The sequence below is a fragment of the Gambusia affinis genome, linkage group LG05, assembly GCF_019740435.1.
Source record: "Gambusia affinis linkage group LG05, SWU_Gaff_1.0, whole genome shotgun sequence".
In the NCBI taxonomy this organism is placed as follows: domain Eukaryota; kingdom Metazoa; phylum Chordata; class Actinopteri; order Cyprinodontiformes; family Poeciliidae; genus Gambusia; species Gambusia affinis.
The window spans coordinates 3,768,965-3,790,376 of record NC_057872.1 but is presented as its reverse complement, the minus strand read 5'-3'; the positions used below and the strand labels follow the sequence as shown (position 1 = coordinate 3,790,376).

Here is a 21,412-nt window from a genome sequence, read left to right as displayed (position 1 = left end):
CTCGCTCCTGTTTGGACTCTAGAAGACGACGGAGAGGAACACGAGCAGCTTCCTGAAGGCACCATGAGTTAAGATATCAAAGCTCTCAGAGAGGCCAAAGCATCGTCCAGCAGAAATCAGCTCAAACAGTAAACAATTCACTTCTTTGTACAATTTCAGTCAGCTGACCGACCCGCTGAGTAATGTTACAATTCTAACTTCAACCCTCCCGCAGTCCTAACACGGGTCGAGTGGACCCGCTGTTCACTGTCCAGGCAGCGTCTCACTGACCTTACTGCACTTTAACGAAGTTGTTTTGTCTGTTTTTTATTTGGGCCATTTACAGGCCCAGTAGTTTTGGGAAGTACTGGGCCTGTAAACGGACTTTTCAACGTCCATTTACTGGCTGCCCCCACGGCTTCCCAGTTGACCCGACAGTGACATCTGCCACACTCTACCTGAGCGCCGATTTAAACTACAGGAGGGTTAAGCAAAATCTACAGCTTCAGCCTTCCAGAGACCTTTTTTATTATTATTATTATTATTATTAATCAAATCGGTTCCAACCTTTGCCAGAGCTAAATTCTGCCCAAGTTTTCAAAGTTATCTTGGCACTAAAAGACACTTGAGAGATTCGAGCTACAGAACAAGAAGCAGCACCATCTCCCTCAGTAGATCTTAGCGTTGTAAAGGTCGATTTCAGAGCTGGAACGGTTCAGTGGGGATATATATTTCTATATCTTCAAAACAGTTACTTTTACATTTACGGGGGAAGAAAACAAACCAAGAAGTCATATTGCCTGGTCCCTCGCTCAGTTTGTCTCAGGAAATCACATCTATTAAATGTTGTATGATGAAATGTAAAACATTTTCTTTTGACCTACAGATCAATGCAACAGCCAATCAGTGACTAGCTTTATGTGAAACGTGACAAATAAGGAAAGATCCGAAACAGCCTCAGGAGGAACTTTAACACTTTCAGATGGTTGCTTGTAACAACTTTACTCAAAAAGCTGCTTCCCATGGAAAACCTCCATCCTAACAAGACACATCTCTTACTAGGGAATAACCAAAACTGTAAAGCAGCAGCTGTTAGCTTAAAGAAGGAAAGGAGGTGGTTTATAAAGTGAGTGCAGCACTTCAGGTATGGAGTTTATTAAATATCAGTGTGTAAGCAGGGGTTCCTGGCCTGCTGCTCGGGTGGGGCCGCTTCCTGCGGCTGGTGGTGGTGGTTGTTGTTGTGCTCCTTCAGGAGCTCTCCGCTGCTGCAGTCCAGCTCGCCGGCACACATGATGTTGACGTTCTCGTCCGTGACGAAGCAGAGCGCCGACAGGTCCGTGCCGTTTCCCAGGGAGGAGGTGGTGGAGGTGGGGGACTGGGGCGAGAAGTGAGAAGGACACGTCTCCAGCCGGTCGTTCTCCACCTCGGGGAGGGGGCTGACGGTGGCCAGGCGCAGGTGGTAGTCGCCGCCGCCGGAGCCGTGGCTGCACGACGTCTTCATGCTCTCCAGGTCGGAGCAGCTGAACTCGGACATGTGGCTGCAGTGGGAGTCGGCCACCGACGGCAGGCTGCCGCTCAGCGACGGCGAGTCGAACTCCGAGGAGTTGGTGCTGCGCTGCTCCAGCAGCTGAGCGTCCATGTCCTCTCGCGTTTCGTTGATCTTGGTGCCGCCGCCGCCGCCCTTCTTGCGCAGCTTGCCTTTGCTCTTTTTGCCGCCGGCGCCAAAGGAGGAGGCCGACGCCTCTTTGGCCCATTTGGCGGCCGTCCCTCTGCCTTCGGAGGAGCTGCACCCGGCCGTGGGGTTGCTCCAGCCGCAGCGGCCGGCGGCGTTGCTGCAGCCGCTGCCGCCATCGTCGGCGCTGCTGCCGCCGCTGTGGTGCCGTCGCTTGGCAGGTTTGGACTCGATGTCCACCTGGACCTCCATACTGTTTCCCTCTCTGGAGGGACGAGGGGAAAAAACATAAATCAGGGTTCAAAATTCAAGCACCAGTGGAAACTTACCAACCTTTACAGCGCCACACTTAGGAGGTAAAGCCAATATAAATTAATTTAAAAACAAAGATACTTTCAAATCTCAAAATGATTACTAAATATCATTTATTAATGTCTCGTGACAGTATTCTTTATTTTAAATTAAATATCACCAAATGTTGCCTTTCTTCAAATTAAACAGTGTCAAACGTGTGTGCCAGGTTTCTGCAGCAAATATTTTTGTTTGTGCTGCTGTCATTTTAAAGACATTAATAAAAACATTCAGAAATGACAAAATTATGTATATGTTGTATCTGCACAAGCCAGCTCAAATATAGCACAATTAATTTATACCAATTTCTTTTGATTTAAAGGAGGTAGAGAGAGCAACTGCACACAGGTTGAAATTGAATGTTTGGAATATCCAAATATTCCTCACACACACATAATATGCCTAACACATATTGTTAGAAAATAAACACAGATTTAACAAAGAAATATCACAATTTCAATAACGTTGTTTAACCTATAAAGAAAATCAACACAATCTTTATTTTGGTTACAAAGATCAGTAAGTAACTGAGCCATTAGGTGTGAAAAATATTTTAAAATTAAATTAAAAAAAAAAAAAAAAGTTCTCGCCACATTTTATGGTATTTATCAAATGGAAATCGGTTAAAACAAGAAATTGATCAAGAGTTTGATCTGATTTAACGTCAGACAGTGAGAAAAAATGTCTTATTAGGAATATGAAAATACCAACTTTCAACTCTAAAACTTATGTTTTCCAAATTTAGGTTTTAATCGAGCATAAGAGTGAACTTTACTATCAAACTCATCAGTTTGGACATCAATCACTTTATACAGAATTCAAACACCTCATTGGACTTGAAGCATTTTCAAGGATCTTAAACACCAGTAGGAACCCTGATGAAGAGGACAGCAGCACAGTCAGTGTGTGTGTTCAGTTATGATCCTTATGGTGTTTTCATCCTTAAAGAAAACACTTTCACCTATTCAATTGGAGGATTTTTAACAGAAAACCAGCAGCATGTAAAGCAGCCCAGCAAAATGTACTTGAGATACTTTTGTAGAGACAGGAGGTAAAAACTCGCTCACCTGTCCAGAGGCATGTAGGCGTTGAGGATGGAGCCGGCCATTGCTTTGGTGCTGGCGTTGTCGCTGATGGTGCCCAGGCTGACGGTGGCGGACTCCCCGCTCAGACTGCAGCGCTCCTTCTGCACGTCGGCCTGGACCTCCATCCTGAGACGGCGACACATTTCACATTTCAGGTGAAGCGGGAACAGAACAACGAGACGGGAGCGCTGGCTGGAGCGCCGTCGGCGGGCGGCACCTGTGCAGGTAGTTGACCATGGCGCTGCCGGACAGGCTGCCGGTGATGCTGGCTCCGGCCAGAGCCATGGTGGAGGCCGTCTCGCTCAGGTTGTCCCTGGCGGCGCCGAGGCGGTCCATGTGGCTGCCGCTGGCGCTCAGGCTGCCCGTCATCCCCCCGACGCTGCCTTCGCCGATACTGGGGTTGTTCCTGGTGTCGGCTACCGATGTCGTATCTATGGAGGAGACGACACGGGAATAATTCAATGCATGAACAATAATTAGTACTTTTGATTTTGATTAATTGCATATGGCATAAAATGACGTTTTCCTATGCAAGAACGGATGCAGTATTATGTTTATTGACTTGTCTACAGTATGTATGTATTACTTAAACTATTGATGTATTTTGATGAAAGGGTTTCGTAGAGGAATAGTCTAAAGGGCTGAGAATTAAACTGTGTAAACGTGCAGCTAAAACAACCAACTTTTATGTTGCAAAACATAACATTTTGTAGATTCGGTTACTGTTTCATTATTTTTTATTAATTTATTCAAAATAAGTTTTTAAGGTGTTAAAAAATTATAATGCAGTTAATCAAATTTATTTATTTTTTGTTGCGGCTGGAACGTTTGTATTTGCACGTTTCTGGTAAGCCCATAAAGCCTGACGCACAAGTGACATTTGCAGCAATGGGCGACCAATATGTTCACGTGCTTATTTATTCAATAATTAGCAGCAAAAACAGATTTTGAAATGAAATTGTTGCTTCTTTTGTAACACACGGTTTTGATTGACCCAACCAATCATTTCAGTCTCATCACCAGAGCGAATTGTTCAGCTTGGGAAGCAACAGTAAAAGTTACCGGTAGCGGCCGTTCCGTTGCCAGCGTTCATGTCGTTCTCGTCGTCGAACTCGATCCGAACTCCCTTTCCGTTCCCGGTTGACACGCCGCAGCCTCCACTGCGGCACAGAGAGATGGGCACCACGCCGTAGACGTAGGCCAGCATGATGGGGACGCCGATGCCTGACGGAGGGGGGCAGAGAGAGAGACCAGCGTGAGAAACCAGCTGACTTGATGATGCAAACAGCGCAGCAGCAGCAGCAGCAGAGAGACCGAATCTCCGCTCGAAACAGCAAACTTTAGAAGTCAATAAGGATGTGAAGGTATAGATGAGGAAGAAAGAGAGAGAGGGGAAGAGGAAGAGACTGACCGACGGTGACGGCGGCCACCACAGGAGACACGATGGCAGACAGCGTCACTCCACCAGCGATCACCAGGTTCCTCTCATGGTTGGAAATATCCTTGCCTTCATAGCGGCTGTGGATCTGGCGGGAAAAAGTCCAGACATGAGGGAGAGTTAACCCTGTAACTGCCAGGCGGTTTCCATTCTGACTGGACGTCAGTTGAACTGCAGGACGCGACTTAAGAGCGACTTCCTTAAAGGCTGGTCGGAGCTGTGGAGACAAATCCTGATAGACTTCATCAAGTCTAGTAGAGCTGAAACAATTAATCGGGATTTATTGAAATGATCAACTAATTCAGAATCGATTAATCGCTAACTGAAGTATGCAGACGCAAAAAAAAAAAAAGAAAAAAAAAAGGGGGGAGGGGCATTTGCTCTAAGATTATTGTGAGTCATAATGAGGCTAAAACTGTACAAAAAATAGAAATATTTTTGCATTGAAGATAAAAACAACTTATTTGTTTGTAAATGTTCTCTACTCAAAACTGAAGGGCTGAGCTTTTCACACACTGATGTTAGGATTTTTTGTGTGTGTGTGTGAGAAAAGCTTCCACTATAAGAATGCTCTTATTGCATTGTAGACAATACAATGTTTTTATGGAACTGAATTTATTTATTTGCTAAATTTTAATGCATTTCTACTATAGAATAGAAGAGGTTTGAGAGGCTAAAAAAAAACTTCAGAATTAATTGTTAGAATAATCGATTACTAAAATAATCCCTGGTTGCAGCCCTAGAGTCCAGACATTGTTTTATTTTCTTTGGAAAATGTCTCTTGGCTCTGGTTTCTTCTTTTGGCAGGCGAAACCAGGGGATTCTGGAGAGTCTCAGTCACGCCACATTATTGGAAAGAGAAATTATAACTGCTCACACAAGAATGTTTTTTGACTAAATTAGCAGTTTGCAGCAGAAAAAAAAAAAAAAAGTTCACTGTACTCGGACTAGTTAAGTGGAAAATATCTGGATAGAACCAAGCACACAGATTCATCTACAAATTATCCAGGAGTAAAGTTGGAAAAAAGGAAGGACGTTTTTCCTACTTTGGTGTTGTTCTGCCTCACCTTCCTGCCCACGTATACAGGTATGCCAATGATCATGGCGGGGATGGCGATCCCAGCAATCAGTGCGATTCCAACAGGAGCGCCCACTAGTGTTCCCAGCTGCCACAGGATCTTCTTCTTCCTGCTCCAAGGCTTCTTCCCCCAGAACGTACAGCCTGACGGACTGAAACCAGCAGCACAACGGTCAACTTTCACCAAACTGATGAAAACATTCGAGGACCCAGCAATACAAGAGACAAAAGGTGAAGACATACAAGACGTGAATCAACGCAACAGAATATGAATTTTAATAATAGCTAGTTGCAGTTTTCTGGCGACTATAGATTTTTTTTTTTTTTTTTGACTGAAAAGTTGCTAAATATAGCAAGAAAAGTTGTCAAGTTGGCCACAGCGACTGCTGTTAACTGCACACATACATACAAGGCAAAAAAGGACAGGCTGGTTTTCAGATGTTTGTGGAGGAATTTAAAATTGGTTTCTCATGTCAGTGTTGGGCGATCGCCGATTTCCCAAAATAAAGACAAATTGAGGTTAATTATTGGTCTTTCATACCGTGAAATCACATTTTCATTCAACGTTCTCAACCCAACAGTGATTGCAATTTAACCCGATTAAAAAAAAACAAAAAACACAACCCTCTCCTTACTGTTTAAACTGACTGTTCTGGACTGTTCTGCGACTCTTACCTCAAGTAGTGCAAGTCTGAAATCTCCTTCATGCAGAGCCAGCAGAACTCACAGCCACAGACAGCACAGGTCATGTGGTTACAGCTCCCGTCATTCATTTTGACGATGTAAGCGGCGCAGCACGGACATGGCTTAATGTCGTCGGCTGCAACAAAACAGAACATGACGGACAGGGAAGAAAAACACATCAGAGACGGCACTGTAAATGGAAATAAATAAACCTGACAAGCATTTCATTTTAGCAGCACTGGACTGCTGGTCTCTGCCGAGCGCCAAATATTTACTCAACTGATGCAAATTCTGATAAATCATGAACTAAAACAGTTCAATAAAAAGTAAATAAAAGAAAAAAAAAAAAACATTCACCTTTTATTTGAGTTTTAGCGTTGCTTTGATTTATTTCACATTACCCTAATAACTTTTATTATGGCAGAAAAAAATACAAAAATGGCAAAAGAGACACAAAAAGCAGCCGATGTAATGCAGTCAAGGTCATATTCAAGAAACGACTGGACGTGGTTGTGCACCTGTGGCGCCGCTCTCCTGGCTGTAGCTGAGGGAGGACGAGCGCACGGTCCTCAAGCGGAGACTCTGGGCTCTCTGCTGGCGCGCCGCGTCGCACGTCTGGTTGGGGTGCCACCGCTGCTTGCAGTGGTAGCAGAACTCCGTGCCGCAGCCCTCCCTGCCACACGTGATCTTCGGACAGCTGGCACAGCCGAAGGCTATTACTGCATATCTGGGAAGCAGCAATAAAATAAACACATAAATAAATAAATCGCTTCAATATGTGATGGTCACAACTCGAGGGGGGAGGGCATAATTGCTGGCACAATAAAATAAAAATGCAAAAGAAAGTTATTTTTTGAGAACAGCTGCAGATAGTGCTGGGTATTTATTATATCGTATCATTTATAAGAAATTTATCACGATAAGCGATAAGAATTTGGATTTATTGTCACAATAAATTTCAATTAATGTTTAAAATCTATCAAACTTGTCCGGGTTAGGATTGTTAACTCGACTATTTTTCCACCGTTTCTTCATTGAGTGCATCAACAAATATCAATACTTCTTTATATGACTGATGTCTGACAGAAATGGGTTGCAAGAATTTCCAAGTGTTGTATTTGTGGAGCTATGATCGCCATGTATCATTTACCTGAAAAAGTAGCAATAAATAGTATCGTCACTTTTATTGTAATCACAATACTACTGTAAAATATGGTGAGAAATCTTCAGGTCTATGTTCCCAACTCTGACCTGCAGATTCTACAGCTCAACACGATCGATACAGACGTTTTCTCTGATCCATCAGGACTGTTGGGAAAAAAATAATAATTTTGCATCATGGGAAAAAGATAAAGCTAGGTGTAATGAATTTATACTGTTTATATGTATGAAGGCACACTGAATATTTGAAAAAGTTTTTAAAGGTCAGATTTAAAACAGTATGAACTGTGGAGAGTCAGTTGTAAGGCAGACGGTTCATTCAGGGAGGCTGCTAATCATCGACCTCAATCCGATCCCATAAAGTGATGCTAAACACTAGAGAGTCACATTTCAGGGGTTAAATGGCGTTCTGGAGGTTTGTGTAGCAGTTGGGCCTGACCTCATTGCTAATGTTTAATCACAGAGCCGCTGAGGGCCTGGGAGACTTCCTCCCCTCTGGATCCATTTACACCGAGATCCCCGTCTACAGCTCAGACAGAGAGGGCTTCCATGTGAGCCCAGACAGACACCGGACACCAGCGGGGTCCAAACTGTGGCCCAGGGGACATTTACACTCATCTGAATACTTTCCTGTGGTACAAATTTATAGCAAATGGAGCTGATATAGACTGATGCTGAATAGTTAGATTTGACAGACTTTTAGTGACTTAAATTGGAAATGTTAGTTAACACCTAAGAGTCTTCTGTTATGGAGTAAAACAACTAATAAAAGAAAAATACTGACTTAAGAGCACATCCATCAAATTTGGGTAAATACATCAAGAATTTTCCAAGGAACCTCTGGCTGATGCTGGGAATAAACCCAAAGGAAAAGGAACGTACAGCGGTTTCATTAAAACAAATATCTAACAGCCTTTTTCAGAGCGGCAGTGATTTTACACTTTCCAATTTTTTTCAGTAAAAGCAGGCATGCTCCAATATGAAAATGTGGGTCAATTTCTGGTACTAAAATTGCTGTTATGGCCAAAACCTGATCCTGGTTTAGTCATTCCCAACAACAGTTTCAGATTTTTTTATTTGCGAGAAAATTTGGCCCCCTGACTGATCTCAATTTGGCCATTTTGGACCACGGTGCAAAAACGTTTAGACGCCATAGCAACAGGATTGGCTCAAAGATCACAGTTCAAATAAATAGCTACGCATCAGTTTACACACATAACATGAGTAAACACTAATGGCTGAGAGCAACTTAAAATTCTTACTTGCTCTAAATACAGTAGAGAAAAAAAAAGACCTCAAAAACAGCATTTGTTCATTTTACAGATATTGAAGATGTTTACATTAGCTGTCTGGAGTTAACAACACGCTCAAAATGTTTAGTGAACAGTCAATTATCAGAAACATCAACATAGTAACAACCTGTTGCTAAGCTCACAGTGTGATGTGGTTTGGTTGTTTACATGTAAAGAACCCGGTTTCACTCAGACTGGATTTTAATACAAAGTGTTTTGTATTAAGTGCGTCTGCTCCCGCTGCTTACCCACAGTCTGGCGCGGGACACCAGCGGCAGTCCGGATCTGCGACCAGCCACCTCCTCAGCATGAACTCCTCGTATTTCTCCATCAGCACTCGGTCCGCCAGAATCATGCGGATGTCGTGCGGGTTGAAGCGCTCAGCGCACTCAGGGCAGCTGATGTTGATGCGCGACTCTGAGATCTCGATGCGCAGATACTGGCGCAGGCAGTCGCTGCAGGAGCGGTGGTGGCACGTCATGATGTCGGGGAAGCTCTCCCTGGAGAGGCGTAGAAGGCACAGTGGGCACTCCAGCAGCTCCACCCCTGCTGCTCCCCCAGCCTTAGCTGAGGAGCTGGTAGCAGCATAAGAAGCCCCTGAGGCGGAGGACAACGAGGCGGCAGCGGCGAAGGCGCCTCCCGTCCCCACCGCGGAAAAGAAGGCCGAGTTCTTGTCGTTGCACATTTCGGAGTGGATGCTCTCGATGCTGGCGATGCCGTCCACTCCCGCGATGCCCCCCGACCCGGGGTGCTGGGGGTCTCTGGACCGCTGGCGGCCTGATTTAGTGTCCCGGCCTCGTCTTCGGAAGAGAGAAGCCAGAGAGAGCCGCCTCTTCTTCGGGGCCTTCTTCACTGACGGCAGGGAGACAGAAGAAGTGGCAGACTGCAGGTCGCGGTCAGAATCCATGACCCCGACGTTTCCAGCGCCCAGCTGCTGCTGCTGCTGCTGCTTCTGTGTGCTCATCTCCCCGGGAGGAGGAGAGAGGTGCGCCGGTGGGGAGCCAGCACTGGGCAGCCTGTCTCGCACGTGGGTGGAGAGGTGGGGGAGTGGAAGGGGGCTGGGGGTCGGGGTGAGGTGGTGGATGGGAGAGGGTCTGGGTGAGGGAGGGGTGGGGTGGGGGGGCAGGGCTCCAGAGGGCCCGTCGACGTTTAGGACATGGTGGCTTCTCCTGATCAACCTCGACGTCACATCTAGCAGCCGGATTTTGGCGAAGGGGCGGGGTTCACGAGGGAGAAAAAGATGCAACAGGACCTGCGGACAGAAGGGAGATCAGGTGTGAGAGACAGAAAGGACAAGAACGGGAGGAAGTAGAGAGAGGATGAGAACAAGTAGTGGCTATAAACTATAGCTTTCTTTCTTTCTTTATTGGTTTTTTGAATTAACTGTTAAGTCTTAAATACTGAACGCTATAACATTTACAGTCTTGCAGTTTGCCGTGCATGACCCCAGGTGCTACGTATATGGGTGGCGCATTAGAGGGGGCGCCAAAATGAAAGAGAAATGTTACCAGTTGGCATTTTCTGTATTGAACATCTGTTTGTGCATGTGGAAATGTGCAGATTCCACAAAGCATCTTTTGTTTCTGATTGAGCTGATCACCTACTGGAGTACGTAGCATAAAACCTGAACTGTGACACACTGAATATCCAATTTGCAAAAAATATTCTTAAAATAATTCTTAGCTGATCTAACAAGTGAAAAACAGTCAAACACATGTTCATTGAGTTACAGTAAATGCATTCTATCACAGAACTGCCTTTAACTTTCAGTGTTTTCAATTATTGAATCCATCATCCTTTGTATTCTCCTGGGAACATTTTAATCTTTTATCTTTCAGTCAACATTCACGCCTCAGTCTAATACTTCATGATGATTACGTCTGCCTTGACAAAGAGCTTTTCAGCTAGGGTTTCAGTCAGGGTTTCCTAAGCAGAGTTTTTTTTGCTAGACCAAGACTATAACTTGACACAGTGCACGTTTGCTCGGCTAATCAGAACATAACTGCAGAAGCAAAAGAAAAAACAAGAAGTAGACAACCTTGGACAGAATTACGCAAAGAGACGGTGCTCTGATCTGCCACTAAGATCAACAGTGACGAGGCCTTGGCCGTCAGCTGATAAAGGCAGGCGGGAGGAAATGAGCTGCAGCACACCGGACCACTTTTCAGTTGCAATTTTACTGCAACAAGCCAACTAAACTTAATCTGCAAAAAAAAAAGTACTTAACCTGAACCTAATAACCAGTTTGTTAAAAAAAAACAGTACAAACATCGAAAACACTCAATAATAGCAACACATCCTGTCCTCCAGTCCATAATGGCAGCTGAGTGACTACAAGGTCCAAAAGCTCAATAAAGCACTGGTACATGATTTGTTCAAAACTGGTTTCGCAACCCTGGAAACATTGGGCAACGCAAACATCCCACCTCTAATAGAGATGAAGCTTTTCCTACAAAGCCGCTTTGAGTTTTAGTCAGAACTGTTCAAGATGTTCGGAGAAACGAGGCTCACTATCTGGAGGCTCAATCAGACAATTTCTCAATTTCCTGTGTGACAGCAATTACTTGTGTTATCTTAATGTGTACAGCATGCGTCTCTGTGTCGAGTCGGGCTCCTCCTGAGCTAATCTGATGAGCGCGTCATCTGGCCACTTGAGAATTTGAAACATTACAACCAACAGTGAACAGCAGCAGAAGCAAAAGAGTAGATTTAACTCTATTCTGAAGATCAGGACTATTATAGTGTTTAAACTACTTTTTAATACACGAGGTAATAAACTGTACATACCACAATAAAAAGGAAGCACACCATCAAATACATTTTTATGTGCAGAAAGTCAATACCACTCCTAAAGTAAGAAATTACTTTTATATGTGCAGTGGAGGTGTAAAAGGTTTGCATTTGTAACAGACGCTGCAGTTAAAATTTGGTCTGTATTAACAACTGGTAGCAGGAAAGGAGTAAATAGAAGCAGTGCATTCAACGTACAGCTCTTATTGTAAGGAATGTAGTTAAATATTAGATTTTAGCCAAGTCTGTCGTACACCTTGCACCTTCTGTGAGATTTTTATTTCCACTATACATATAAAAACTAGTATTCAGTTTACCCATCATTCTCGTGCCACTAGCGCTGCCTGCGTTAGTGGGGTGATAGGTGCCCCACCCCAAAAATGGGGCGGGACTTAAGAGTCAGCCCAGAACTACACAGGAGGACCAGATCGATGACCAGAAAAGAACTGGCACCACAGTCTTGAAGGTTACCATAGCAACATACAATGCCGCCATGGATTAAAATCCTGCAGCGCTCAAGCCAGCCCATATCCAAGCCTTAGGTTTGCCAATGACTATCTGGATGATCCAGGGGAGGCCTGGGGAAAGGTCAGGAGGTCAGAGGGAGCCGAAAATAGAACGTTTTGGTTGAAACTCCAGTCATCGTGTTTGGAGGAAGAAGAACACACCATTCCAACCCATGGTGGTGAAATCATCATTCTTTGGGAATGCTTATCTCACAAGGGGACAGGACGACTGAATCGTATCGAGAAGTGGATGGATGAGAATATGCATCCATGAGAGACTTTCCCTCTGTAAGAGCATTGAAGATGGGTTGTGACTGGGTCTTCCACCAGGACAACGATCCAAAACACACAGCCAGGGTAACTAAGGAGTGGCTCTAAAAGAAGCCTTTCAATGTCCTGCACTGGCCTAGCCAGTCTCCAGACCTGAACCTGAAACTCTTTGGAGGGAGCTGAAACTCTGTGTTGCCTAGCGACAGGCCCGAAAGCTGAAAGATCTGGAGAGGTTCTGTAATGGACAAGTGGGCCGTGATTCCAGTTGAAGTGTGTGCAAAGCTGGTCAAGAACTACAGGAAACGTCTGACTTTTGGAATTGGATATTAAGTTGTGTTTTCTGTGATATCAAATACTTATTTTGTGCCCACGTTTAAAAAAAAATCTATTGAAACAAATCCCTTCTTAGAAACTGGATTATTCATTTGAAAGTATATTGTGATGATTACAAAAACTGTATAAAAAAAAAAAGAAGAAAAAATAAAGAAAAAAGTATTGATATTTTTTGGTCCATATTGCTCAGATCTACATCCAACATCTTGAGCTCAGCTTTGACAAATCTGGACAATAACTAAGAAATTCTAAATGAAAGGTTCACACCATACATAAAAAGCAAAACAGATCTTGAGGAGAACTGACCAACTACTTCTTCAGTCCCCTGTTTTCACATCTGTGTTATGCTTTGTGTTTCTAGGACTGGGAGTGGCCATGTGAGAGGAATAATGTCCATTATTCTAGAGTAGTATTGCTGCTGAGGTCCAGTTCTTGTTCTGCCCATCTATCTGGAACGTACTGAAATAGTACTTGAAGACCCTTAAACAGAGAGGTGCAGAACCACAGTCCCAAGTTAGAAGTCCACTGAGCATGCTCCCTGTCTTACTGCGCCTGTGCACACTTTAGGAAGTTTTGCTGAAAACGCAGTAAAGAGAGCCCCCACAAACCTGTCAGTCTGCACTGTACAAAAGGATCAAAGCAGACCTCAGCACAGCAACTCTGCTGCTGCAAGCAAACTTCACACTCTAGCACCACTACACACTCTCAGAAACAAGTGCTTCTATCCAAAGTCTCTCTTCTCCCATCTTCTTCCTCTCAATTACAGCAGAGTTTCAAATAGGAGTCCCATCCCTGCTGTAGGCCTTTTACCTTAAGAATAAGTGACGATTTCATATTAAGCAATAATATTAAAACTGAGCATTGACAGAAAGTTATACAGGAGACTCGTATGACAGTACCAACTATTCCCCATAACATCTGCATGGATGATGGGTTTGACTCAACAAGAAATTACTACTTGTGCAAATCAGATATTTTAGTGGTAAAAACTGATGATGCAGCAACTTAAAGGTCTGAGAGAAGCATCACGTTATGCAATAAAATATACCTGCTTATGACACAGCCCCTCTGGATGCACACTACTAGTTAGCTAGGCTGGCGTAATGATACAAGACTTCTCTCTTGCCAACAAAAAAACACAAAGTTCGCTGTTTGAAAATAATTCCGGCCACAAAAACAGAAGAAAGGTGTCGAAACTAAAGAAGTCCCACACATCACCTCCTATTAGGGCAACACTTCTTTAAAATCACGTTTGCAAAACTCATGCAGTGGGTGTGTACTTTCAAAAAAATTGGATACTTTCATATCAATCATTAACAGTCCTCACCCCACTGTTGCCAACTTAGTAACTTTGTTGTTATATTTTGCAACTTTTCAGACAAAAAGAAAAACAACAACAACAAAAAAACGGTATGGGCCACAATCGGAATCAGCAGGTCAGGCGATAACGTTTAAGTCAGTAGTATTAAATTAAATAACTGGACCAAGTGTTTCACGGCAACGTCCACCTCTGCTGACCGACGTTCACACAGTTCATTTCTATCCCCGTCCTGAAACAACACTGAAAACCCACAAGTATGAACGAACTTTGACAAGAAGAACCAAGTACTGTCAAATCAGGTTAATAAACCGATGTGCAAGACAGACAGACAGTCAAAACACAACTGCTAATTAAGGTCTTGGAACACAGAGCGTCCAGAAACGGATGTAAACGGCTGAGCCAGTGAACTCTCGCGGTGAGAGTCACTCCGGCTGCATTCCTGTCCCGGGGTCTCCTGTGTAATGTTGCCTTTCTGCACATTCCTGAGCTTCTGCAATGCTGGGAACAGAGGCTCCACAGGCGAGGCTTCCAAACGCGCCGCGATCGGACACAGAGCAACGCTCTGGCAAGCGAGCTGCAGCTTCAGTATCGTTACACTTAGATACTGAAGCACTGACTGCCTGGAGTAACAGGGTGCATTTTATCGCACCTAAAACATAAAATAACATGGCTGAAACACTTGCAGAAGGTATAAAAAAAAAAAAGAAATTTAAGAAGTACTGAAAGCATTTTTAAGTAAAATTAAAAGTAAAAGCTTGCCTGACCATCGTGCTGAGAATCTGCCCCCCCTGCACGAAACAAGGGATCAAACGGTACAAATAACCACAACGGCAGCAAAAAAACAAACAAAAAAAAAAAACAGTGCAGGCATTGTTAACGTACAAAGGCAGGCGAAGCAGGCCGACAAGGGAAAGAAAAGTTTCCAACGGCAACAAAGCCAGTATAGTCCCCAGCTGCCGCCCCTCCTCTCCGCTCTCAGACTTCCCCTCCTCTCTCCATCCCTCCTCTTAAAGGTGGCGTGGGCAGCGATGAGGTAAGCATCCTGGTATTTCTGCTCAGCTGAGAGAGCTCAGCCTCCAGGAAGACGCTGTGAAGCAGTCGCATTAGCTGCTCAATTGCAATCAGTTGGCACATGTTGGGAAGAAAACAGAGGAACATAGAACGCCTCGGCGCGCTGAGCTCATACTCAGAACAGGACCAAACCGGGCCGCTGGTTTAACTGTTCCACTTAAAATCCATCGCAACAACTGTATTCAAGTGTGAAAAGGTTTTAAAGTTTCTGCAAAACACACTGTATAGCTGCACCATGTTAAGATTTGACAATATGTCTATGCAGGGCTCTAAGGTGCGACCTTTTTTCTCATCAGTGGGATTATAAAAACATCTGAGGTCTAAATTACTATTTCAGCTCATTGAAACACGTCAAACAGTTTTTCAGTAAGTTATCCGCCTTGTACAATTCTGCTTCAAATGAACTCTGGGTTTTACTAGATTGTTAATCTTTTACGAGTCAATATTGAAGCTGTAAAACTGACGTCAAATACAATGCAGTTGAAAATTAAGGTGAATCTAACTTCTTTTGTTGGTCAACTTGAGAAAAGAGAAAGTGTAAAGAGTTAGTCTAAAGCTTTGCTATGAACTTTGGGTTTTTTTAATCCAGCTACTTAAGAAAGATGAATATATAAAATTCATTATTTCCATCTCAACGTCAGTTGGGTCGAGTCTGGCCAACATCAGTTTTACCACCAATTTCCAGTCAGGGGAAAAGTTAGTCAACAGGTGAGTCAGCACAAAAATCTGTGTGTGTGTATGTGTGTGCATGTGTGTGAGGGGACCTGACTGGGTTGCAGTCAGAGTTAAACATACATGTCTGAATTTTCTGAAGCAGATCTGAACACTGAAAGATTCTTGGATTTTTCAGACCAAAATAATTAAAGGCATACTTGAAATAAACCAAACAACTGACAAGTTGAACGTGAAAGTTAACAGGACTCGATTTTTTTAAAGGCATTTCTGAATAAAATATTTTACAAATACAAAACCTCTTCATCGATTAAAGCTAACACTGACAGTCATTCCAAAACCTACAAAACAAACTCACAACCTCAAATAAAATGTTCCAAACTCTCGCAACACCAATTTAAAATGCAACACTATTCAACTCATATTCACTTACGGGCTGAACGTAGCTTAGAAATAAAGACCATCCAAATTCAGTTATCAAGTGTGATTAAATATTACAGGCACAGAAAAATTAATGGGAAAAAAAAAGAAAATTCTTTAAAATACATTTCATATTGCTTATGCTCATATTTGTATTTACTAATATTTAACACTTTGAATGAGGTATCTTCTAAAAAACAAATAAACCCTTGGAGATCAATAAAGTAAAATTGCATGCTAAAGTGTGGCATTTAAACAATTTGTTAACATTTATTGCAGACCTTCCCAATATACACATTACATGCAGTGATATTATATTTTGTATCTTTGTGGCAAGCAGTAAAAGCCAATTTTTTCCGATGAAAATAAAAGCATAAACATTGTTTCTGATTTCTAAAGAAAATTGAGTCATTTGATGTATTGTTCAAAGCTTCTCAGTACAGGCTGTTTCTGTTTAATCCACTCCTTGTTCATATTGATCATGTTTCATTTGGTTAGCATGTCCTTGCTGTTCAACAGCATTAGCTTCAGCAAACTGCTGGACATGCAGCACATCGTGTTTTTCAGACAGTGTGCAGTGATGCTAAACTGTGACATCGGGAAAACGTCTAAAGTCTACATTTCAGCAGGTAAAGTAAACACCGGCTACAAGAGAGAACAGTAAACCTTTTTTTGTTTTTTGTTTTTTAATTCAGCTTCAAAGTGGACCACAAAATTGGGATCCACTCCACTTAAATACTGATGGGTTGTGTGGAAACTTTAACTAACTGGTGTCCTACATGTGGTCAGTATTGCTTGCGTGGCTGCAGAGCAGGAAAGTAAAAACTCAGCACATGTTTAGCACTCCGGGCCACAATGACAACATTATGCCACGCAGCGAGCTGTGCAATTATAAATTCATGTTCCATTTGAAATAGCTGTAAACAGACTAGGACGACACCAGAGAGACACCCCACCCATGCTTAAATAATGAGACAGTATCTTGAGATACAGCTTGTCAGAAGACAGTAAACATTTAGAACCTGAAAGTTCTCCACTAATCGCCCGGTTCTCACATGGCAGGAAATTGTTGCGTCGATTTTCAAAAATCGATAAACCCTACACATACACACACAACAATAAACAAAATCTTAGCAACAGTAGGTTTGGTCGTACAGTGTGTTGAAGCCACACACAAACTGATTTCATGCACTTATGTTTGGATGTCAGAAGGCAGGGTGTCAAACTCCAGTCTTCAAGGGCCGCTGTCCTGCAGTTTTTAAATGTGCCACAGGTACAAAACACTGGAATGAAATGGCTTAATTACCTCCTCCTTGTGTAGATAGGTTCTCCATAGCCTTGCTAATGACCTAATTATTCTATTTAGGTGTGGTGCAGCAGAGGGACATCTAAACGTTGCAGAGCAGTGGCCCTCCAGGACTGGAGTTGAGACCTTGAGACCAAGCGTGAGTTCAGAGTAAACAAACATGGCTGACTGGGAGTAAGAACTTGGCGATAGTTTGTGGACCGTATGTAACAAAGAGAGAATAAAAAAAAGTACAATAGAAAGACGTCTACAAAGTACATGGGACTTTTGGGTGCATCTTGCTGATTGTTTTGACTTCTTTGTATGTTGGATTCCCAACCATGTCTTCGTCACCTCGCTTTCTGACTGGCTACACGTAACATACATCCATACATCATTCTATCCATTCATTCCAGGACCAGGTCACTCTTATCACACCACAAGGCAGGAATATTCTTAAATTCAAATTAAGAGTCATCCCGATAATCGGGGGATCCTTAAGATTGTTGGAAGGTGGAAATCGGGACTAAGATGAGCATAAAAATCACAGAGTAAAGCAGGCATTAGGAAATACATGGAGTAAACATTTCTTTAAATGAGCTCTTCAAACTGTAGAATATAAACACAAACTTTACACCAGTCATAAGGACGGTGGTATAAGCAGGTTGCTTGACAACCCAGTATTACCTAATTAACACATGAGCCTTGTACCAACCCCATAGAGCAGGGGAGTCCAACTCCGGTCCTGAAGGGCCGCTGTCCTGCAACATTTCAACATGTCCCTGGTCCAAAACACCTGAATTAAATGACTAAATAACCTCCTCATGTAGGTTATTTACCCAAGTTCCCCAGCATCCTACTAATGACCACATTATGTGAAGCAGAGGGATATTCAAAAGACGTAGGACTCCAGCCTTCAAGGACTGGAGTTTCACATCTTTGCCACAGACCATCTAAAGCAAAATAATTGGATACTCTGGTTTGAAACTATTGAGAGATGCACACAGTCTTCTGAGCCCAAACTAAAATATAGTCAGGAAAGCTGCAGAGTCACTTTAGATGCAAGTCGTTCCAAAGCCCCATGTGGTGATGTCATGGAATAAGAGATGGATGACCGATACAATGCCTGAAACCTCCTTTAACCACATGAGAAATGAGCTGAAATGCCTTGAAATGGTATTTGTTGTATACTGGAGCTATATAAATAAACCGAATTAGCTATTACAGGGTATAATAAAGCTTGATGTACAATTTAGTGGTGTGCCTAGCCCCTTTTTTTGAATGTCCCCTTTGAGGGACAAAAAAAAAAGACTATTTCTATTGTATTATAGCAGAAGAATTGAGAGAAATATGAACTCTTTATTAAGTAAACAGTCAAATCTCAAATAGCAAATGTCTAATTTTAAAATTGTTGATGCATGTAACAGGTCTCCCTTGTAAATGAGACCGTGAGTATCAAGAGCTTGTATAAATAAAGGATTTAAAAAGTCCATCTGTGGCACCAAATCAAAAATGACTTCAAGAGTCTTTAAGCAATAAGATCACTTTCAGTTATCCAAATTAAAAAAATATTTAATGTGTCAGAATTAACACAGTGGTGTGACCTCTTACTTTCTGGTCTTGCAGCTGTGTTTACCATCAACCAATAAAGGGAGGTCACACACAAGTCCTGACACACACACACACACACACAGACACACACACACACACTGTGGCATGGCGAGCCAATGACCTTTACTTTAAGCTTAGGTGTATGGTGTTAAAAACCACTGTGTTCTTATGAAAGCGGCTTCGAACATCCAAACGATGATGATACGCTGTACTTTTTCTAGACAACTTTTATTGCTCAACTGTTACCATGTCAACATAAATAACTAGGCAACTGTTTATCTCAAGGGAGGTTTGTGATGAGGGAAAAAAAACCCATAAATTTAATATCTTACTACTGAACTTGAAGATAACAGCATATTAACCAGAGATATTAGTTAAGCTAATAAGGGAAAATATGATAACTGTCCACCATTTAGTACAGGAGTTGGTGACTCTGATGGGATTAAATATGACGGTCAGAGATTAATACTGGAAAGAGTTTATGCCAGCTTCTTAGGTAAAAAAGAAATACAAGCGATTTTCTGCACCCAAGTGTACTTAATCAGTTTCCTCAGGAAAAGAACATTTTCATTTTCTTGTACATTTTTATCCATATCATATGACAATAAATAATTCATTTACAAGAGGAAATTAAGTAAAAACTAACTACATATTTAATTCAAGATTGACGTTCAACCTCAACAACCAATCATAAAATTTAGACTGTAAAAAAAAAATAGTTTCAATGGTCCAACTCCTCCTGTATTTTCCATTTCTTAAATACCAAAGTAATGTTAAAAATCATGACTACTGAGGCAGAAGGGAGTTTTATAAAGTTAGAAAACTTTCCATTTAGCCGTGCAAATCTGTTCCTGGCAGTTTGCAGTGGTTGAGAGAAGCATATCCAAGTTCCATGGATGGATATGGGATAATTAATATTCAAACCGTTATTTTGGCATCAACAGGTGATTGGTTTAATTTAGAATATAAAAGATTTATGCAGAACACATCTTCTCTTAATTTAAATAACTATTTTTAAAAAAAGGAATTGATCAAATACTCTGTATAAGAGTCAACGTAGGAAGGAAAAGCAATAGCATAATTAAACTCTTTTGACGTAAATTCATTTGTTTACATACGTCGTGCGGTAACGTCGCAACCCCCTTAAAATCGTGACTTTCACTAGGGCTATTCGAAGGGTTTAAACATGTAACCAAATAAATAAATAAAAATCACTAAAGCAGAACTTTAGACCGACCTTGCATGTCGTCGGTGTTAGGTTACCCGATGTTCATCTGATGTTTTAATAGTCATCCGATGTTTTAATGATTATCGAGGCATCAACTGTTGCTGTTTTGATTTGCATCCCTCTTACGCTGAAACTTCTCAGCAAAGAATGTTTGCTGAGGTAGCTACATAGCTCACTGTTTGACAACAGCAAATGAAAATTATTAACTATATGTTACGTACAAATACACACAGGCTTCGGCGAACACGGTAAAAACACACGAGAGAATGGACATTTTTCATAGGTCAGCTTGCCTCAGTGACGGCCATCAGACTCCCAACAAGCTAACTAACTTCTACACAGCGAGCGTTAGCAGCTGGCTAGTAAGCTTAGCTAAACGCGTTGAGAGAACCTACCGTCTGTTGCCAGTGACACTTGTTTTGGAGACCGTGGGAAACACCAGAGGTGGTGCGTTTTAAGAACGGTGAACCTGACTTATGACTCGCCCAGCTGCTGTGCCGTGAATTCCTCATACGCTGATAGAGGCACTTCTTTTCCCCTTTCTTCGGTCCCACCCAGCAGCCCCGTTTCGAACGACAACAGCTCCTACAAGAGATCGCTCTGTTGTTCGCTGATCTCGTTCTAGCTCTGGAAATTCAAATAGTATCGCGAGAGTTTCTGTCGCGAAGCAAACGGACTCTGGACTGTTCACTTTTTGTTAGTGAACTATATCTCAACTAATGTATTTATAATAGTAATAACACAATAATTTTTGAATGGAAAAAAAGTTATTCAAGATTGAGCACTCCTTAAACACATCGAATAGCTGAGGTGGGAGGTAGAGAGTTACATTTACGTAAGTAACTTTTTGGAAAAAATACGTCTGCAGTAATCCTACTACCAACCCCACACGTTTTACTATTACTCGCGTACTTTTATTATGAATTATCACAACTGTGTGTTGAGTAATTTTTGGATATTCTACCCACCTCTGCATAAAACTAAAAAGAGAGAAAACCAGAGTCAACTCTATGCTTTTGGAGGCCCAGAGTAGAATGTTATTTGGCGGGGTCAACAATATCCACACAGCATCATTAAGCTTTTTATATTGCACAAGTTGGATTATTGGTGCATTTCTGTTTATTTATGTGTTTTGCATTTCACCTTTATATGTAACTTTCTTTAG

General features: G+C 42.3%; 1 protein-coding gene across 1 annotated transcript; it reads right to left on the bottom strand.

Moving 5' to 3' along the window:
• Nucleotides 1-508: 508 nt before the first annotated feature.
• On the bottom strand, nucleotides 509-20,871 carry LOC122830717 (E3 ubiquitin-protein ligase RNF19A-like). The gene is made up of 10 exons (XM_044116320.1): nucleotides 20,643-20,871; nucleotides 8,989-9,992; nucleotides 6,806-7,014; nucleotides 6,279-6,423; nucleotides 5,593-5,755; nucleotides 4,499-4,613; nucleotides 4,150-4,311; nucleotides 3,305-3,518; nucleotides 3,070-3,213; nucleotides 509-1,916 (listed from the first exon to the last, which is right to left on the bottom strand). The coding sequence occupies exons 1-10, from the start codon at nucleotides 20,757-20,759 to the stop codon at nucleotides 1,136-1,138; spliced, it is 3,054 nt and encodes a 1,017-aa protein (XP_043972255.1). The 5' UTR covers nucleotides 20,760-20,871; the 3' UTR covers nucleotides 509-1,135.
• Nucleotides 20,872-21,412: the final 541 nt, after the last annotated feature.